This window comes from Macaca thibetana, chromosome 11 (assembly GCF_024542745.1).
Source record: "Macaca thibetana thibetana isolate TM-01 chromosome 11, ASM2454274v1, whole genome shotgun sequence".
In the NCBI taxonomy this organism is placed as follows: domain Eukaryota; kingdom Metazoa; phylum Chordata; class Mammalia; order Primates; family Cercopithecidae; genus Macaca; species Macaca thibetana.
In genome coordinates this window covers 44,248,966-44,268,853 of record NC_065588.1, presented here as the reverse complement: position 1 = coordinate 44,268,853, position 19,888 = coordinate 44,248,966, and the positions used below count along the sequence as shown (strand labels likewise).

The 19,888-nt window shown below is 53.0% G+C and overlaps 2 protein-coding genes across 4 annotated transcripts in view; one reads left to right on the top strand and one right to left on the bottom strand.

The window, feature by feature from the left end:
* The window catches only part of COL2A1 (collagen type II alpha 1 chain), a 31,448-nt gene extending 21,417 nt beyond the window's left edge, over window positions 1–10,031 (top strand). For both annotated transcript variants that reach the window (XM_050746850.1, XM_050746849.1), the window contains 22 exons: window positions 122–220; window positions 469–576; window positions 919–972; window positions 1,249–1,302; window positions 1,683–1,736; window positions 2,111–2,164; window positions 2,420–2,527; window positions 3,032–3,085; window positions 3,521–3,574; window positions 4,199–4,360; window positions 4,561–4,668; window positions 4,842–4,949; window positions 5,306–5,359; window positions 5,532–5,639; window positions 5,820–5,873; window positions 6,056–6,163; window positions 6,404–6,457; window positions 6,909–7,016; window positions 7,395–7,683; window positions 8,138–8,325; window positions 8,669–8,911; window positions 9,446–10,031. In XM_050746850.1, coding sequence (XP_050602807.1) covers window positions 122–220; window positions 469–576; window positions 919–972; window positions 1,249–1,302; window positions 1,683–1,736; window positions 2,111–2,164; window positions 2,420–2,527; window positions 3,032–3,085; window positions 3,521–3,574; window positions 4,199–4,360; window positions 4,561–4,668; window positions 4,842–4,949; window positions 5,306–5,359; window positions 5,532–5,639; window positions 5,820–5,873; window positions 6,056–6,163; window positions 6,404–6,457; window positions 6,909–7,016; window positions 7,395–7,683; window positions 8,138–8,325; window positions 8,669–8,911; window positions 9,446–9,592 — 2,370 coding nt within the window. In that variant the 3' untranslated portion in view covers window positions 9,593–10,031. The remainder of the gene's footprint in view (window positions 1–121; window positions 221–468; window positions 577–918; window positions 973–1,248; window positions 1,303–1,682; window positions 1,737–2,110; window positions 2,165–2,419; window positions 2,528–3,031; window positions 3,086–3,520; window positions 3,575–4,198; window positions 4,361–4,560; window positions 4,669–4,841; window positions 4,950–5,305; window positions 5,360–5,531; window positions 5,640–5,819; window positions 5,874–6,055; window positions 6,164–6,403; window positions 6,458–6,908; window positions 7,017–7,394; window positions 7,684–8,137; window positions 8,326–8,668; window positions 8,912–9,445) is intronic.
* A 3,716-nt stretch (window positions 10,032–13,747) lies between these two features.
* Window positions 13,748–19,888, bottom strand: part of TMEM106C (transmembrane protein 106C) — a 259,203-nt gene continuing 253,062 nt past the window's right edge. The window contains exons 2-9 of one of the 2 annotated variants that reach the window (XM_050746948.1): window positions 19,321–19,367; window positions 18,535–18,746; window positions 17,601–17,664; window positions 16,950–17,109; window positions 16,718–16,858; window positions 16,217–16,266; window positions 15,357–15,410; window positions 13,748–14,487 (exon numbers count right to left, since the gene is read on the bottom strand). In XM_050746948.1, the coding sequence (XP_050602905.1) occupies window positions 14,391–14,487; window positions 15,357–15,410; window positions 16,217–16,266; window positions 16,718–16,858; window positions 16,950–17,109; window positions 17,601–17,664; window positions 18,535–18,718 (750 nt within the window). In that variant the 5' untranslated portion in view covers window positions 18,719–18,746; window positions 19,321–19,367 and the 3' untranslated portion in view covers window positions 13,748–14,390. Of the gene's footprint in view, window positions 14,488–15,356; window positions 15,411–16,216; window positions 16,267–16,717; window positions 16,859–16,949; window positions 17,110–17,600; window positions 17,665–18,534; window positions 18,747–19,249; window positions 19,368–19,888 lie in introns of those variants that run through there. The other variant, XM_050746949.1, reaches the window with a different exon arrangement.

Below are 19,888 nucleotides of genomic sequence, written 5' to 3'. Positions count from 1 at the left end.
GCGGCCTCCTTGGGCCTGCCCTGGGTTCTAGGCTCCTGCTCCTTTCCCCACCTCCCTGCTTCTCCCTGGGCCTTCTCCCCCATTGCTCTTGGTTGATCACTTCTTGGTGTCTCTGCCGCAGGGTGAACGAGGTTTCCCAGGTGAACGTGGCTCTCCCGGTTCCCAAGGCCTCCAAGGTGCCCGTGGCCTCCCTGGCACTCCTGGCACTGATGGTCCCAAAGTAAGTGAGGCTGTGTCCTGTAGGGGTCTTCTCGGCAGCCTGGGAGTCCCACTGAGCAGGGAGAAGGGGAGCGGGCTCAGGAGGAAGGAAGAATAGAAGTGGGGGGGCGGAAGATGGAGCTGGAAAGGAGGTATACACGGGAGGAAGGGAAGGAAGAGGGGTTTGGGGCCCTGGTTACCCAGGCTCCGCAAACAGGGGTCCAAGGGGAGGTGCTGTCCACTACAGACTCCTTCTTACCTCCATCCCAGGGTGCATCTGGCCCAGCAGGCCCCCCTGGGGCTCAGGGCCCTCCAGGTCTTCAGGGAATGCCCGGCGAGAGGGGAGCAGCTGGTATCGCTGGGCCCAAGGGTGACAGGGTAAGTACTGGGGTTACGGCCTCTCACCAAAGATGTGGCTTTGCCACATTCCTGCCCCTTGTGATTGCTTCCATTCCCTCGTGGCACCTGGTGATGAGGGTTTCTGTTAGCCCTTCTTGAGGAGCTTAAAGACTCCTTTCCAAAGCTCCCTGCCTTTTAGTGACATCCTCTCCCCTTGTTCCTTCATCTTGCCCCTGCTGCTGCTGACCCACCCTGAGACCACAGCAAATCCCTCTTGGGCAGGGACTGGGCTCTCCCTAGCACCCCAGCCTGGGTGGGACTGAGCCAGCCACAGGGGTCCTGGGGTGCCCGGCTGAGGTGGCTGGTTTTCTCTTCCCCCAGGGTGATGTTGGTGAGAAAGGCCCTGAGGGAGCCCCTGGAAAGGATGGTGGACGAGTAAGTGAATGCGGGTTGCCGGACTGCCGGGCATTGGGATCCCAGCCCTGCACCCAGGAGAGCTGGGAAGGGGGCTGGGCAGTCTGCCAGTGGGGTCCCTGGTCCTGTTCTGTGGGGGCTGGGCAACTGCAGGGACTTCTCTGTTAAACTGGGGCCAGAGGGTAAGGGGGAGCTCTGGAGGCGGTGGGAGGGCACACCAAGGTCCTCTTGGTGTGGAATCCCGTGTGCTCGGCTGGCTCAGCCTGCCTCCCTCACCTCTACCTGCTCTTCCCGCAGGGCCTGACAGGTCCCATTGGCCCCCCTGGCCCGGCTGGTGCTAACGGCGAGAAGGTGAGTCCTGGCTCCTTTCCTCTCCACGCCTTGCCTCCCTGTCATGCCTCCTTCTTATCTCCTGCCAAAGGCTGTTCTGTCTTGTCCTCACTCACCAGTCACCTTCCTGCCCGCCGGGGCTGTGAGGGTGAAGAGGGGGTCCTCTCAGAAGTGAAGCCACTGGCAGTGTTCCCTGTCGGGTGGGACAGCTGGGCTGGGGGTAAAAGTGCATTCAGCAGAGGCCGAGAGGGTGCGCGTGTGGGCTGCACAGTAACACAGGCTGTGCCAGGGGGACCTGGAGCCCCCTCCCCATGAGCAAGGCCCCCCAAATGCACTTTGCCCTCTCCCACTCGACTCTCCACCTTCTCACCCCTGGTTCTTCCTCCCCTCCCTGCCCTTAGGGAGAAGTTGGACCTCCTGGTCCTGCAGGAAGTGCTGGTGCTCGTGGCGCTCCGGTGAGTGTCTGCCCCTCTGAGCCTGGCTCTGCCCTCGGCCCTCAGGAGCCAGAGAGCCAGGGAGCCAGGGTGGGCCCTCGTGCTGCCTGGTGGCCCTGCATGCTGCCAGGCACTGGCTCCCTCCCTGCCCGCTGGGTCTAGGGAGGGAGGAGAGATGGGAAGGGAAGGGGGAGGGCACGTCACTCCCATGATGTGCTCAGGTTGAGGGCTTTTGGGTTAACAGAGCCTCAGCCTGCGTTTAGGACTAAGGCTGCTTTCAGTTGCCCGTCTCTGGGGAACAGGAGGCTGGGCAGGGCCCAAGGGGCTCTCGGAGGGGAGAAGAAGCAGGTCAGGCAGCGGGGCCTGACCTCTCGCCATGCCCCCTTCTCTCACAGGGTGAACGTGGAGAGACTGGGCCCCCCGGACCAGCAGGATTTGCTGGGCCTCCCGTGAGTATCTCTCTCCATCTGCCTGGCTCCCTCCACTCAGGCCAGCTCCACATCCAGCACCCTCGGGCATCAGAGCTTGTCGGGGAGGGAAATGGAGGCTCCTCTCCTCTCCTTTGCTGCCTCCATACCAAGAGAACCATCGTGTCCAGGCCAGGGTGGACACACATGCAGATACTCAGAGTCTCCCGCTCCTCTGGAAGAGCTCCAGGGCTTTGGCCTGCCTCTTACTCGCCCACTTCCTCCCTCCCATTATAGGGTGCTGATGGCCAGCCTGGGGCCAAGGGTGAGCAAGGAGAGGCCGGCCAGAAAGGCGACGCTGGTGCCCCTGGTCCTCAGGGCCCCTCTGGAGCGCCTGGGCCTCAGGTGGGTAACGCTGCACTCCCCAAAGAATTGTTCCCTCAAGGAAGGGCTCCTGGGGTGCAGATGCGGAGGCCCCAGCAGGCGGTAGACAGAGGCTGGTTCACAGGCCTGGGAACACCCCCATGTCGGTAGAAGGAGCTTTCATGGTCCCCATGTGGCGTGTGGGCTGTGTGGGTGGGGTGGAGGGACTGACAGAGTACAGGCTGGCCACCGACCGCCATAACCAAGCTGCTGGTCTCCTGGAGAGGAGGGAGCGGTGGCGGGAAGAGCTTCCCGGGAGGCCAGACCCCAGACCAGTTCCGTGGTTGCCTGATGGGCTTCTACTGGAACACAAGTCTCCTGCGGCAGAGAGGACAGACTTGCCTGGGGCAGCCTCTTCAGGCTGGGTTTTTAGTGCCAAGAAAGCTGCATCTTTGAAAACCTCAAGGGTCCATTGTTGGGGCTCAGACAGAAGCCCACCGACCTCCCCGGGCACTGGGCCTCACTGTCTCCCTCTTTCCTTCCCAGGGTCCTACTGGAGTGACTGGTCCTAAAGGAGCCCGAGGTGCCCAAGGCCCCCCGGTGAGTGAGGCCTCTCACAACCCACCCTGTACCTCACAAAGAGGGCCTGGCCCCAGACGCTCCCATGGCGGGGGGTGTTCTGGGATGCCCCCCACTCTTTTCCCAGCCCTGCATTGGCCCCCAGCCTAAGGCCACCCACAGCCAGGTGGGAGAGAGGGCGCCTGAGTGCACAGTGGTCCCGGATTCCCCAGCTCGAGGCTTGCCCCTTGGTCAGCTCCCTGAAGCGCTGACTGCAGAAGTCGGAGGCAGGGGAACAGCCTGTGCCTGCTTCTGTGGCCAGACCCGGGGGCCCTTTCTCCCTCCCTGGCTCCCCCTTGCTGCTTTGCAGCCCCTCACCCTTTCCACACCAGGCTCTGAGACCACACCCCACGCCCATTTGAATCTCGAACCTCCTGAGGGCTTGAGGTTCTCAGGGACTCTCCTCTCCCCACACAGGGAGCCACCGGATTCCCTGGAGCTGCTGGCCGCGTTGGACCCCCAGGCTCCAATGTAAGTGATTCTCCTGGCATGAGAGGCACAGGCGGCATGGAATAGCCTGGCCAGCACCCAACAGGGTCTGGATTGCTCCAGGTGACTGCCCTGCTGGCTCGGTGGGCAGGGCAGGGCCGCCACGATTACCTTCATCCTGGACAGGTGTTTCTTCAGCATGTTCTGTGCACCTGCCCGTGTGCTTTAAAGCAAGTCCACATGTCCTGGGTCGCTCTCAGGGAGTTTACATGGAGGGAGTAGGGGTGATGAACTCACTGAGTTCACCAGCGCCATAGGCAGAGGGAGTGAATGCTGGGGTCAAGCTCAGGGGTCAGAGGGGCAGGGGTGGAGCAGCTCCTGAGGAAGAGGGATTGAGGACAAAGGGAGGAGGAAGGAGGGATTCCAAGTAGATGGGTGAAAGCAAAGCGAGCAGGGGCTGGAGAAGCCAGAGTGGCTTCCCAGAGCTGTCTTACATGGTGAGAAGGTTGCAGAGGTAGATTGGGGTGGGGGTTAGGTTGCCCTTAGTGTGGGGAGGTAGAGAAGCCCCCAGAGAGGAAACTGCTGTCGATGAGGCCATAGTGACTTTGGCAGCCTGGATGAGGAAGGGTGAGATGAGCCCTCACTTCCCGCATTTTCTCCTTCTAGGGCAACCCTGGACCCCCTGGTCCCCCTGGTCCTTCTGGAAAAGATGGTCCCAAAGGTGCTCGAGGAGACAGCGGCCCCCCTGGCCGAGCTGGTGACCCTGGCCTCCAAGGTCCTGCTGGCCCCCCTGGCGAGAAAGGAGAGCCTGGAGATGATGGTCCCTCTGTAAGTCCCTTACCAGGCCCATGCCAAGGTCCCTGGGAGCAGGGTCGTGAGTGGCTTCTGAGCTCACAGAGCATGGGGTGGGAGGCAGCAGGGGCCGTGGGGATGCCAGGGAGCGGGGCTGCACAGACAGAGCTACGCTGAGAAGGCGGAAGAGGCTGGGCTACTCTGTCAGTTCTCATCTCCCGCCTCTCCTCTCTCAGGGTGCCGATGGTCCACCAGGTCCCCAGGGTCTGGCGGGACAGAGAGGCATCGTCGGTCTGCCTGGGCAGCGTGGTGAGAGAGGATTCCCAGGCTTGCCTGGCCCATCGGTGAGTGTGGGGTGTCCCTCCCTCCATCCAAGCTGGGCCCTGCCTGCCAAAGCTTCTGCCTCCCTCAGCACCCTCAGGACTGTCCCTTGTCTGCCCTCTCCCTGAAGGGTCAGTGGGCCCTGGGCAGGGGTGCTTACCATGTGCACTCATCGTCCTTGTCTCTGTCCCTCCAGGGTGAGCCCGGCAAGCAGGGCGCTCCTGGAGCATCTGGAGACAGAGGTCCTCCTGGCCCCGTGGGTCCTCCTGGCCTGACCGGTCCTGCAGGTGAACCTGGACGAGAGGTGAGCAGTGGGACTCCCTGGGGTGGCTCTGATTGGAGAGAGGGGCCCTGTGAGTCTCTGTGCTGGGCCAGCCAGAGCAAGTCCCAGGCAGGGCACTGGAGAAGCAGGTGGCAGCGTCAGCTGACAGGCCTGAGAGCCTAGGTGCAATGGGAAGGTTGTGGGGGAGAGAGACAGGCATAGAGACCAAGAGCTGCTTCCAGAAGGAGGAGGAAAACTCAGTGAGGAAGCTTTGGCTTCAAAGTGTGAGTGAGTTAGGCAGAAGAGGAGAGGCCTGGGCTTCTGAGGAGGGCTGGGGGAGCAGAGGTGGAGACGGGCAGGAAGCAGCTCTAAACGCATTCTTGTTTCCCTTTGTCCAGGGAAGCCCCGGCGCTGATGGCCCCCCTGGCAGAGATGGCGCAGCTGGAGTCAAGGTGAGTGTCTGGTGTCTGTGTATGCAGTGGGATGGGGAGGACATTGCCTCGGGCCTGACAGGTCAGCTGGGGGTGGCTGGTTGGAACCAGTCTCATCTCAGCCTAGAAGGACCTTCTGTTCCTGTCTCTTCTGGAACATTCTTCTCTGAGCCTGAGACCTCTCTCCTGACAGGGTGATCGTGGTGAGACTGGTGCTGTGGGAGCTCCTGGATCCCCTGGGCCCCCTGGCTCTCCTGGCCCCGCTGGTCCAACTGGCAAGCAGGGAGACAGAGGAGAAGCTGTAAGTATCCTGAATTCAGTTAAAAGCCGCCTTCCCCTGAGCGGTGGGGCTGAGGCAGTCCCCGGGTTTAGGCGGTCTCTGGACTACAGAGCGGTGGCCTCAGTGCCCAGCCCGGGGCAGATGCAGAGGAGGCCCTCACCTGTCTTGGCTTTTCTCTGACGCTGCGCTTACTCTCCTCAGGGTGCACAAGGCCCCATGGGACCCTCAGGACCAGCTGGAGCCCGGGGAATCCAGGTAAGTATCCAAGTGTCCTGCACTGAGTCCCCACCAGGGGTAGGCCTGGAGGGCAACCGGCCTCCAGGTGGTTCCCGGGCCTCCAGCCTTGTGGTTCTGGGGATTCCTCAGCTTGGGTGGGACAGGAGGGGGCTCCTGTCCTGCCCCTGACCTGACTCAATCTGTGTCTATCTTGTTCCCAGGGTCCTCAAGGCCCCCGAGGTGACAAAGGAGAGGCTGGAGAGCCTGGCGAGAGAGGCCTGAAGGGACACCGTGGCTTCACTGGTCTGCAGGGTCTGCCCGGCCCTCCTGTGAGTGTCACTGCCTGCGTGGGACTTCCCGAGGCCTCCTGCCACTCAGAGCCCACTTGAGCTCCCTGTGCTGCCAGGACAGCTTGGGATCACCCTAAGCAGTTTCTAGGACTTCCTCATGGCTGGAGGGAGGAGGAAGTGGAAAAGGAATGGGGCTGGGACATAAAGCTGCTCCCCCAGCTCCCAGGATATAGATATGTCTGTGCTGACCGCGGCTTTTTGCCTCTTCCTTCTACACAGGGTCCTTCTGGAGACCAAGGTGCTTCTGGTCCTGCTGGTCCTTCTGGCCCTAGAGTAAGTGACTTGGAGTTGGAAGATGGAGGGGGCCCTTCAGAGGGTGCGGGCCTGTGTTCCCATGAGGAGGGAAATGCTGCTGCTTCTGGGGAAGCTGTGGGCTCAGGGGTCCTCACTCAAAAGTGGGGGCAGGACTGGCACATGTGCCTATGGCCAGAAAAGCACTTGAGGCCACAGTGGCTGCAAGACAAACACGAAGCAGCTCTTGCTGCCAGACAGACCCCTGGTAGCAGCATTTTACAAAGAGGAGCTTAGGAGGGTAGGCAGGCCTCAGAGCTATCCTGCTGGTTCTTGGCCAAATAGAGACCAACTTAGGCTTCCATGACTGAGCATGTGAAGAACGGGGGGTGGAGTGGCTGGTGCTATCAGGACAGCCACCTACCCAGCCCCGGCGACTCCCCAGCCTTCCCTGTGGTGACCCCTCTTTCCTCACGACCGCTCTCTCTTGCAGGGTCCTCCTGGCCCTGTCGGTCCCTCTGGCAAAGATGGTGCTAATGGAATCCCTGGCCCCATTGGGCCTCCTGGTCCCCGTGGACGATCAGGCGAAACCGGCCCTGCTGTAAGTGTCCTGACTCCTTCCCTGCTGTCGAGGTGTCTCCAGCATCTGGGAGGCTTGAGCTCTTTTTTCCTCAGGGCCTCTTTTAGGGCATCAACCTGCAGTTAACAGTGATGGCACCCTTTATCCTGAGGTCTCCTCAGAGGTTCACAGGGCCCATGATCAGTGCTGGGAAACTGAAGAGAAGGGTTAAGGAAGAAATAGGCATGGTGCTGTGGTTTCCTTGGTCCTGAAGTGGGTTCCCTTCTAAACAACTGCTACACCTCTGCCCCACCCATGGGACTGGGAAGAGGGATACTCTAGTACATTCTAGCAAATGGGGATGGACACGGAGGGGCACTTTCCCACAATCGTGGCTGATCTCTCTGTTTCCTGCTGCAGGGTCCTCCTGGAAATCCTGGACCCCCTGGTCCTCCAGGTCCCCCTGGCCCTGGCATCGACATGTCCGCCTTTGCTGGCCTAGGCCCGAGAGAGAAGGGCCCCGACCCCCTGCAGTACATGCGGGCTGACCAGGCAGCCGGTGGCCTGAGACAGCATGATGCCGAGGTGGATGCCACACTCAAGTCCCTCAACAACCAGATTGAGAGCATCCGCAGCCCCGAGGGCTCCCGCAAGAACCCTGCACGCACCTGCAGAGACCTGAAACTCTGCCATCCTGAGTGGAAGAGTGGTAAGCTTGGAGGACAGGATCCCCCGCCCTGGGAAGCAGGGAGTCAGTCCTTAGGCACAGCAGCAAGGGAGGAGATGCCCCCTACTACAGGGCAGAGCTGGGCCTGGAAGGTTCTGCCAGAGGGTTCCTCTCTCATTTTACAGCAGAGAAGCTGCAGCCCTGGCACCTGTCCTGCCATGGCTACTTGGCCAAGGTGACCTCAGGGTGGACTCCATCCACCAGCCGGGCACTGCTCCTGCCCTCTTTGCATGTGTCCTTCCTTAGAGCTGGACTTAGCTCATGCAGATCTCCCTGCCCCTGCATCCTTCCAGGTTCCCCTCCTTTCAGGCCACGTGTGAACCTCATTCCTTGTCCCTGTAGGCCTTTCTGTCCCTTTCAGTCAGGCCTGGCCCTCTCAAGCTTTTGTGTCTGTGCCTGTCTGAGCCCCCATGGGTGCTGCCTCTTCCCCCTGCAGGAGACTACTGGATTGACCCCAACCAAGGCTGCACCTTGGACGCCATGAAGGTTTTCTGCAACATGGAGACCGGTGAGACTTGCGTCTACCCCAACCCAGCAAACGTTCCCAAGAAGAATTGGTGGAGCAGCAAGAGCAAGGAGAAGAAACATATCTGGTTTGGAGAAACCATCAATGGTGGCTTCCACGTGAGTACCTGGGTGCCCTAGATGATGAGCAGAGATGGCTCCTCACACTCTTTCTTTTATTTCTCTCTGGAAGCTTTTAGCACCTTCCCCATATTTTCCTCCAGTTTTCTGTTGGGCTTGAGAGGAGGGAAAGAGGAGGAAGAGTATTTTTTTCCCACGTGGAGGTGGGAAAAGAGGTCCTCTGAGCTTGCTCCACTCCTGGAAGCAAAAATATCCAACTAGCTCCCTGCTGCCCCAGCACCCTTGAGGTCCTTGAACCATGAACTCTTGGCAGCCCCTACAGTCCCTGGTCCCATTGAATGCCAGCTCCCAGGCCTCACACTGCTGCTGTCTGCCCCAACAGTTCAGCTATGGAGATGACAACCTGGCTCCCAACACTGCCAACGTCCAGATGACCTTCCTACGCCTGCTTTCCACGGAAGGCTCCCAGAACATCACCTACCACTGCAAGAACAGCATTGCCTACCTGGACGAAGCAGCTGGCAACCTCAAGAAGGCCCTGCTCATCCAGGGCTCCAACGACGTGGAGATCCGGGCAGAGGGCAATAGCAGGTTCACGTACACTGCCCTGAAGGATGACTGCACGGTGAGTGGGGCTGCCAGAGAGAAGAGCGGCCTGTGCCTGAGCTGCCTGGAGCAGGGCTGAGGGTTGGCCCGCAGCAGCTGTCAGGTCCTAAAGTGACAGGATCATAAGAGGCATGAGTTTGAGGGTCATGTAGAGAAGATAGGCTGAGTGACAGGTGAGGGAGAGGCACATATCATTCATCTTCTCCATTCCCCTGACTCAGGGGAATAAAACCCTACCTGGAACCCAATGACTGTTATAGAAGTGTTCTTACAATGTGTACAGGGTGAAGAAGAGGTCACAAGTTGGGAGCTCACTGTAGGGAGTGGGGAAGGACGGGAAGGGCAGAGTGAAGGAGGGCCCTGCTGCTAAGGATAGGAGTTGAAGTGGAGAGGCCTTTGGCAAGCCGAGAAGAGGTCTCAGGAGCCCCCTCAGTGTGGTTCAACCTTGTAGGCTCTGATGCTCGCCAGTTTGTTCAGTTTTGGGCTCCTGGGCAGCTGGAACTGGGTAGCAAGGCATCTACTGAACAGAGCCTCCTCCTTTTTTCTCCCCTAGAAACACACCGGTAAGTGGGGCAAGACTGTCATCGAGTACCGGTCACAGAAGACCTCACGCCTCCCCATCATTGACATTGCACCCATGGACATAGGAGGGCCCGAGCAGGAATTCGGTGTGGACATAGGGCCGGTCTGCTTCTTGTAAAAACCTGAACCCAGAAACAACACAATCCGTTGCAAACCCAAAGGACCCAAGTACTTTCCAATCCCAGTCACTCTAGGACTCTGCACTGAATGGCTGACCTGACCTGATGTCCATTCATCCCACCCTCTCACAGTTCGGACTTTCTCCCCTCTCTTTCTGAGAGACCTGAACTGGGCAGACTGCAAAATAAAATCTTGGTGTTCTATTTATTTATTGTCTTCCTGTAAGACCTTCGGGTCAAGGCAGAGGCAGGAAACTAACTGGTGTGAGTCAAATGCCCCCTGAGTGACTGCCCCCAGCCCAGGCCAGAAGACCCCCCTTCAGGTGCCGGGCGCAGGAACTGTGTGTGTCCTACACAATGGTGCTATTCTGTGTCAAACACCTCTGTATTTTTTAAAACATCAATTGATATTAAAAATGAAAAGATTATTGGAAAGTACCTATTGACTTGTGGTTTGTTCTTTAGTTTCTTTTCCATTAATTCTCCATTCTGTAGGCGTGCCCAAATAGCAGTCCTAAGGACTTCTTCTGTTGATTTTTCAACCAAGAGTAAGGACACTGAAGCCACACTGCTGGGGTTAGCAGCCTCACACAAACATGAACTTGCCTCTCTGGTAAACCTTGGCACTATGTGGAACCCACTGTTGAACAGGACCAGAGACCAAAATTTGGGAAGGGAGGTATGCCAGAGGAATGGCATTGCTCTTGAAGGTAAACAATGAACACAGCTCTATGACACATGAGTGCCCTGCCAGCTTAGGGTGTAAGACCACATGTGGGCTGCATCCTGCTGGATCGGAGACGTGGGAGATACTCCCTCGAGAAAGGGAGAAGATAGGGGAGTTAATCCTGCAGGGGCCCATGGTTAAGTGCACACAATCAATCTAAGTGGTCTATTTATGTCCCCCTATAAGACGTTTGGTTGTAGGTCAAGGAGAGGTGGAAATGTGACCTGCCCCACCCATATTCCTCTTTCCTGTCCCCACCCCTCTAGCCCCCATTCTTCACTCCCTGGGCCTGCACTTAAAAGTTTCTATATACTCTGAACACCAGTCTTAAGAATGGACTGCTTCCCATTTCTTCCTACTCTTGGGTGTCCCTTGCCTTTCAATGACCTGGACAGGTGGCAACAATAAGCAAGTTGTCCCCTTCTCCAGTAGAGGGCCACAGTGACGGGAATGCATGAAGTGGGCGAGAGACTCCAAATCAACCAGAGGGCAGTAGTATTTTGTGAAGTAAATTTCCAGATATTTGGCACAGCTGATAAAACAGAGAGCTACCCCTTTCTCTGTCCCCTTCTCCCATCCCTGCCCCTGCTTCCTCCACGTTAAGGTTGACAGCTTTTCTATTAAATAGTAAAAATAAATAAGACACTTGTGTTGGATTTGTATGTATTAATGCTCAATTGATGATATAAATTATCACCAGATAATTATAATAATCTATACCTACATACTATTATATAATATATAGAATATACCTATATATTATTATATATTATTATATAATATATACCGAGGTTTATATATGTATGTATATACACATACATACATATAAATCTACAATAATAATATATACCCCGTCAGAGCTAGTTCATGACAAAGGTGTAAAATGAAAACACGATAATTGAAAACACATAATTAGAATAGCTATCTCATAAGTTAACCTTCCACCTACCAAGAGCGCTAATTAGGGTCGGAAGAGAGGTGACATATATGAGTTCCTAGCTGGAGCTACAGTGTTGAGCTCTGCTCCAACCTGTCAAACTCCAGAGCCTACTTACTCTTAATTAAGTAGTTCAGTAGATTGTCACCATCAGCTTAGACCTCTGCAAGATAAGTCCCAGGATCAAGGTGATTCCTTGCAGTTCACCTGCTTCTTGAGTGCCTAGTCAAACCTAGAAGTAATAGCAGCTGCTCCCTAGGTAACTGCCGCACGAAGCAGAAGGAAGAGCCCAGGGTGGTGCACAGAAAGCTCTACCTCTGCCTGCACTAGGGTCAGGTGGAAATCGCCACCCTGGCTGGCAGGGCTGTGCTCCCTGTGCTGCTTCCTTGTCTTCCCTTGGCCCAGAGGGGAAGGTGAGAATAACCAGGATCGCTACTAACTTCTGTGATCCCTGATGCCCCCAGAAAGGAGATAGTCTCACTGGTCAGAATAACCTGTCGGATAAATTCCCGACCCCAGCAGGACTCAGGATAAATTCCACTCAGCAGGACTGAGTGGAAAGACCCAGCTTGCTGATTTTAAGGGGCTGGGCCAGGCTTTCCCTCTCTTGAGCCTCCTCATCTCCATGGAAGTGTCTGGCATCAAAGACTTTGGACTAGGAGTTGGCAGTCTCAGCTCCAGCTAAGACTTACTTCCAAACGCCTTGGATACTGTACAAATCACAGAACTTCTGAAGTGGGTTCCCTTCTAAACAACTGAAAGAACACAGAATCTTAAAGGAGTGCTAACCAGGTAATATTTTATTTATCAAGGCAAAGAATAAGGATTATTTTGTCCAGAGAAAATACCTGGGACCCTACTGATTCATGTAGTGCTTTAAACAAATAGGCTGATTCTTTTAATAATTTCTTTCACACTTTGGGCTTGAATCCCTGAGAGTTGACCCAGAGATCATGGAGGTCCTGCATTGAGGTACCTACGGTTGCAGAATAGTTGGTGGAGATAAACTGTGGCCTATATAAGGCCTGGTGAGCCTAAAAGATGTGTGATGGTGTTTTAAACTCTAGCTATGACTCTGGACAAAATGCATTAGAAATTGCAATCCTAGGTACTCAATAAATACTTTCTCAAATGAGTAAATAAATGAATGGACATCTCTGTATGCAGCAACTCTTCAACCAGGTGATACGGGATAAGTAGTTCGAGATAAGAAAGAGGTCACAGTACAGATAAGTATAGTTTCTGGCCAAGCCAGAAATTACAGAGAAGAGATAGCTAACAAAGCCTCTCTCCAAGAAACACACTCTGAAAACTTCAATCCATCGGGAACACCATGATGATGACAATGATACCAAAGCCAGCCACTTCCTCTTTCTATCTGGGGGTGCTGAGAGAATATTCCAGGCATTTGTTCAAGAATTGACAGACACTACAATAAAGCTATGCAGAACATCCCAAAGTGCAGTCTGAGATGCTAATAAACAGATACGGAAATTGATAGTATTATAACATCGGATTTATTGCTATATGTTTTAAAAATGTAAACGCTCTCATTCTAAAATAATAACTGGATTTTAAGATAATATCAAAAGCAAGAAATGTTACTAAGGCATATGGTCACAAAAGAAAAATGTTTCAAAACTGAAGTACCAGTATGAGTATCTCTTTCAAAATTCCATGAAAAATCTGTTACATAGGCTATTTGGAAAACAGGAAAACTAAAGAGCAAATGTAGCAATGTGAACATCTTCATGTGTTTAGGGCATGTTTTGATTAGGGCAACATTCTCAGAAATGGTGCACATTTGCTTCTGTGTCAGTGGTGATATCCCATCATCAATCCACATCAGTCATCACTGTCACGTACATGTGTCACTACATGATCCAGGGCAACACCGAAACTTAACCCTCAGCTTCTGGGTTCCTCCGTTATGGTCAAAGTCAGCCCAACAATCATGAAATTTAGCTTGAAGATTCAACACTATACAGATCATTACGCAAATATTGAAAACCAAGCTATGGGAATGGAGACAAAAACTAATATACAACCCCAGCCACCATCTGTTGTTGTTAGGGTTTCCTGAGGTCCCAGTGCTATGGGAAGAGCTAACTTCTGACACCTGACTACTCAAGCTTCTTAACTAGATTCTCTGTCATCCTGGGGCTGTAGCCTAACCTTAGGTGGCAGAGCAGGTGGAGATGACCCACGAAACTTACAATCTCAAACCAGGATGTCTTATTCAAGACTGAATTCCAACCTCCAGGGGGCACTGAGTGCTCTGTCCTGGAAGGGAACAGGGTAGCCCCATGCCGCAAGAGGCAGATGGAGGAAAATGAGGCTGCTTGCTGTGACAGGAACTCATGGGAATGGGAGTACAATCGGTACAATCTCTTTCCTCCCATTCCATCCTGACCCACTTGGCAGGGAACTATTCTACGGTTCCCCCAGAGATCCCTACAAAGACACCCAGGCAATCAGAGGAGACACAGATGAATCAAAAGCAGGGTTTATTTTTCTATCAATCCCCAATCCATGTTCCAGCCAATGGATGAAGGATGAATCAAGCCCCATGTAGACTCTCGGTAAAAACAATTCTAACATTCTAAAAAAAAAAGCCAACACACTTTTTTCTTTCTTTTTGAAAAGCTCACAGGCCTTTGGGAACAGCTGAAACAAATTCACATCCTGAATAGGTCTGTTTTCTCTTAGGTATTCGGATGGTCCCTCTCTGCTGCCACTTCTGCACAGACGAGGCACTGATAATGGCCTGCAGCTCACTCACAGTCCTAGCTCCACGTCACCCCATGGTTTGATAACCTAGAACCACGTTATGATTTCCATTTATAATGCCCTAAGAACAGCTGAAAAGATCTGTATTAAATTCTGAAAACCTTTATTGAGTGCCAACTATTTGCTGGGCACAGGCTAGGCACTGGGCAGTGATTCTGCTGGTTCTGAGAAACATAAGTGGTACCATAGGGAGGTGTCTCCTCCTAAGTGGCAGGAGGATGTTTGCTGGGAGTTAATTCCTCCTCTGCTTACACCACATGCGGGTAGGTACAGAACTCAGGCCTTGGGAACAGATGCTGTGCTCTCTTCTACAGGTGCTATGTGGAAGAACCAATAACAGTTGTTAAATAGCTGTGGAATTTCCTCCACAATCCACATAGTGATGTGTCTCCAAGGAGCTCTGGGTCATGAGGCCAATGTATGAAATCTTCACTGAAGTTCTAGGGAAAAGAAAACCAAGAAGAATTAATTATGTTTGGGGGATGCAATAAGCCATAAAAATGTCCCAGGAAATTTTTTGCAAGTTCAGGCAACAATACCCAGGGGCCCCAGGCACACACCCTCATGGTTATGTAACCAGGAGGCCAGAAAATCTTTCCACATTCACAGAGATACTGTGCCAGGAGGTGGCCTTCTAAACAAGGGTTCTCAACTGGGAATGATTTTACCCCACAGGAGACTTATGGCAATGCCTGAAGACATTCTGGGTTGTTACAACTAAGGGATGGAGGGTTTACTACTGGGATCTAGTGGGTAGAGGCCACGAATACTGTTAAACATCCTACAATGCACAGAACAGCCTCCTACAACAAAGGGCTGGCCCAAAGTGTTCATAGTGCCAAGGCTGAGAAACTCTGCTCTAACTCTCATAGTTCACGCCTGCAGCAGAGTCTTGTCACTGGCAAATTTAACAGCCATGGTTCCAGAAACAACCCTAAAGGTCCATGACCTGTGGTAACCTGTGTGGCTAGAGAGGAAGTCTGGTCAAATGCTCAGTACTTAACATCTTGAGAAAGCTTTTCTGTTCATGACTGTCTCATCTGGATTCTGAGGGGATCATGTGTTTAGTTAAACTAGACCCATTTTATGGAGAAAAGGTTTGACTGCTCAGGGTGACTGGTGATTTATGAAGGGCATGTGGACACCACATCTAGAGACCACCACGGGTCTACTGTATCTGTGCCTGTGAGGCACTGGGTGTCCCCTCGGGCTAGGTGTCTCTGCCCTGTGGCCACACAGGGGCCTCCTGAGCAAAGGTGGTGGGCTCACACGGCCGCACAGGCCGTCAGGATAGGGAAGAGAGACGCACCGCATGAAGATCACTATGTTGTGCACCAGGATATCAGGTACCGTGCAGAAGAAGCTACCAAACAGCAAATATGGAAATAGTCAGTGTTTTTTGTTTGTTTGTTTGTTTTAAAAAGCTTCAGCAGAAGAGTGCAGAGTTATACTGTCCTGTTTGGGGTGAACCCCCTCCCCCTCCCACCTCAGTGCTGCCAAGGCTCGTCAGCTCTCAGTCCCTGCCACTGTCGTTTTCATCCTCCCACAGCATCATACCACTTTCTGTTTTTTCAAACGCATCATATAAGTGCTGGCGCTTGGAACCTTAGTGGCTTAACGTTCTCTTTTAGAAGTTCCAGTACTTCCGTCACATATCAAATAATACATTCTTCAAATATATGCATAATAATAATACATTCTTCTGCCGGGCGCGGTGGCTCAAGCCTGTAATCCCAGCACTTTGGGAGGCCGAGACGGGCGGATCACGAGGTCAGGAGATCAAGACCATCCTGGCTAACACAGTGAAACCCCGTCTCTACTAAAAATACAAAAAAACTTAGCCGGGCGAGGTGGCAGGCGCCTGTAGTCCCAGCTACTCAAGAGGCTGAGGCAGGAGAATGGCGTGAACCCGGGAGGCAGAGCTTGCAGTGAGCTGAGATCCGGCCACTGCACTCCAGCCTGGGTGACAGAGCGAGACTCCGTCTCAAAAAAAAAAAAAAAAAAATAATAATAATACATTCTTCAAATAAATCTCAGTACATCCAAAGCCAGGGAACCTATAGGCCAAAAGCTGAGACCTAAGGCAGGACCAGGCCCCAATCAATGAAGTATGACTTTGAATCCCTTTCCTCCAGTAGAGAGCACACACATAGAGAACAGTGTCCTTACTACACATAGGAAAACGGTCCTCCCATCTCGGCCTTCCCGGTAAAATTCACCTGAAAATAAGATACCAGAGTTGGTCTGTGGTCAAGCAGGCTTGACACAGAACAGTGTTATTAGCAATCCAAAGACCTTGGGTCATTTTTCCATCACATACAAAATACTTCCCTGAGACTGTCCCTAATACAGTCTGTGAGCCTCTAATAGATACTGCCAACCTCTTCCCTTTTGAGAGGCCAATGGACCTCAGGCTATAACACTGCTGCTTCTTAATTTGTAGCAAATCTTTTTCTCTTACAAATTATTCTGCTCCCCAGATGCTTAAATGCTAGCTGGTTTTTTTTCACAATTACTTATAATTACAGGGCCCATCAGGTTTTCCTCACCACCAGTTCCTACAAGTAGAAATGAGAAGACAAAAAGGAAAGTGACACAGCTATGGCATTCCTGCAGCCCCCTACTCTTCTCTCAGGCCTGTGGGGCAAGGTTCCTAAAAGAACAGCATACCAGTTGCTCACTCCGAGGTGGAATAAGGGAGACGTTAGTAGTCACATATGTACCGACCACTGTGTTCATGTACTGAATCTGGCTGGACAAGCTGGTCACTGCCACCGGGTAGAAGTTCGAGTTCCTGATTTTCAGGGTGGCCTACATCAGGGCAAGTCAGGAAACAAGTGTAAGTGTCCCGGGTCCCAGCCTGGCAGGTGCATAACCCAGAGAATGAGACCCTAAGGCTTACCATGATGGTGAGAATTACAAGGGAGTCTTGCTTATTAAATGTGACTTTCACCACTTTGATGCCGTCATCATCCACAAGGACTGAATGCGGAAACAGGAAGAAAACCACCAAACCAGATGCCAGGAGACAAAGCAGGATGGACAGGAGGACATATTGCTTACTGCAAATAACACAGCACATGACCGACCCAGGCATTCAGATATCAAGGTTCAGTGTGTCAAGATTAAACACAAAACCAGGAAAGAGAAGGGAGTGAAAGGGAAGTTCCAAGAGCCAGGAACCATAAACCAGTCAAGAAGCAGTGAAGCAGGAGAAACCTTTTAAAACTCCTTTGAACACTGTTTGCGCTCTGGGAAGAAAAGCTGAAGAAAGGAGCTATGTGGACAGAGACAGTCCCACACCTCCCAGAACACCCCACTTTCCCAATTTCTTCTAATTCCATTCCTTGACCTTCAAAGCATTTCCAGCTTCAAGTTTCTTTCCCCAGACTGTGATGGGGGCAGAGATATCCTGCTCAGGCAAACAGTTACAAGGAAAATGGGGAACTTATAAGAACGTATGTACTTTTCAAAGAATTAACTGGCATTCATACATACAGAAAGAGATTAGGGACGGAAGTAGGTATTAATAGGTAAGAGGCAGGTAACTCACGTTCGCTGAGGGCGCAATCTCTGATCACTGTGTGGGATCAAAGCCACCAACTCATTTACTTGCTCTAGAAAAGAGCCAAACAATTATTCTGTAAATCCCATGTGTTGGCAGTACTTTCCTTCATGTCTCACTTGAGCCTGCCACAACAAATATTCTTCTGGAATGAGACGTTTTTAAAAATACTAGTGAAATTCACGTGTTGGGTCTAATGAACAAGAAACAAGAAAGTGCCACAAATTATAAAACATCTATCAATGCTGCTAGCATAGTGATGTGGAAGTTGAAAAACCTGGGATCCTGTTCTGGCTTTACTACACGGGCTTGGCAGAGTCGTTGAATCTCTCAAGGCCATGGTTTCCTCGCCTTTCATATGGAAGCTTTGGAGTAAATTCTTTGTAAGGTTCTAACCAGCTCTAAATTTCCGTGACTCTCCAGCTAAACTGTTAAAGATTTTCTGAGGGCCAACTTGTTAATAGTAATAGATGATCCTGTACCAAGGTTGAGTGTTTGTCTCTCTCTCCTGACCTGATACATTTTTCTGACCTTAGGCTGTTAAGGATTAGCTGTCCATTTCCTTGAAAAGCAGCTTCCAAGATGGTTTCCCTGCAAAGCTGTCCCAATCCTTGTGAGTGACAGTGATAAAGAAATGCGCCTGTCAACTAACCCCACAACATAGAGCAAACTGAATATTCCAAACCTCAGGAAAAGAACAAGAGTGGAGGTGAAGAAAAGAAGAAAGGGTTGGAAAAATAAGGAGAGGAAGAGAAGTTGTGGAACTGCCCAAGTGTATTAAGTCAGTTGAACTGGCTCCTGTCCAGGGCACTGTCTCTGACTGTTACGGTATTACTGCCTAGAAGAAAAGTTGTCTGGGCAGACAGGAGAACTCCAAAGGTACCTTGGGATTCTCATCAGGGAATCATCCCTCCGTGATCACCTGTTGGAATGTAGCCTGTCCCCTGGCACGTGAGACAGGTGATGCTATCTCTCCCGGTGAATTCCACATATGGGAACTGAGCAATGGCTTCTTCCTGCTCTCGTTCAGCCAGCAAACCGTCCCTGTCATCTTCTTGCTTTCGCCTGCAGGAGGGGCGAGCAGCAGCTGAATGCTGAGACCCCATGGCCGTGATATGCCACTGGTGTCATGTCCTAAGATGAAAAGAGGGAGTGCATGTTAGCGGCCCCAGTGAATCACGACAGAAATCGCTTGTTTCTATAAGAAAACTGAAAACGCAGAAATAACAAGTTGCCGCCCTGAGTGTGGTCCCAACACCTGTACGATTTCCATTGGGACCCCCATTTTGTAGTACTGCTCCCCACTCCGCTCTTATCCGCCACACACAGCCGGTGGGGGTGGGGAGGGGGAACGGGGCCTGCCTTTCGCGCACCTGCCTCGATCCTCACCGCCCTGGGACTTGGGGCACCCCCACTCCCACCTGGTTCAGCCTTGCCCCTTCCTCTTCACTATTTGTAAGCTCTGTGCCCTCCTCGAGCAACAAACAAGCACCAAATTGATAACGGGCCTTAACGATTCCCATTCCTCTCCACCCCCCAGCCCCGGGAGGCGGGCTCAGGTCACGCCCCCTGGCAAAAAGCGATGCTCTGAGCCCACCAAAGTGGCCCAGGCAGGAGCGAACGCCAGCGTCCCAGACCTGGAGGGCACGAACTCCCAGCAGCTCCTCTCCGGCCGCTCCCCCGACCACCTGCCAGCTTGAGGACTTACCAGCCTCTTCGGTCGGCGGAGCCGCACGCACTCAGCGCGCAGGCGCCAAATACCAAGCCCGCCCGGGGGACGCCAGAGCGCGATCGCGCGTGCGCTCTTCGCGGCTCCGGAGGCCTTCCTGTCGACGTCGCCGCTGTCTCGCTCCCTCGGTTCCGGGAGAGGGCGGCAGAGAGCGCCGGGGAGCCGCGAGCCTGGCTGTCCGGCCAGGGTCGTCTGCGGAGTCCGGAGGATGCTCTCCTGTTCGCTAGATAGGCTGGGAAAGGCTCCAGTCAAGTTTCCCGAGCAAAACACTTCTCTGCTGCGAGAGGAGGAAGGTGCTGCCGGCTACCGAAGCCATTCTGAAATATTCTTTAGAGCACAGGAGCTGTGTAGTCGCTGAGGCTACACAGATGCAGAGCATCCAGAGAAACTGCCTTTGCAGAAATTGTGAGAAAATTATGACGGTGAAAGAGATCTGACTTATCCAGTTCCGGCTTGCTTTTAATCTCCAAGCTGCCCTTGTTCATTCCTGGGCAGAGGCCGAACTAACTTTGGGAGGAGTTTAGTTTATAGTTGAACTTCGAAGCAA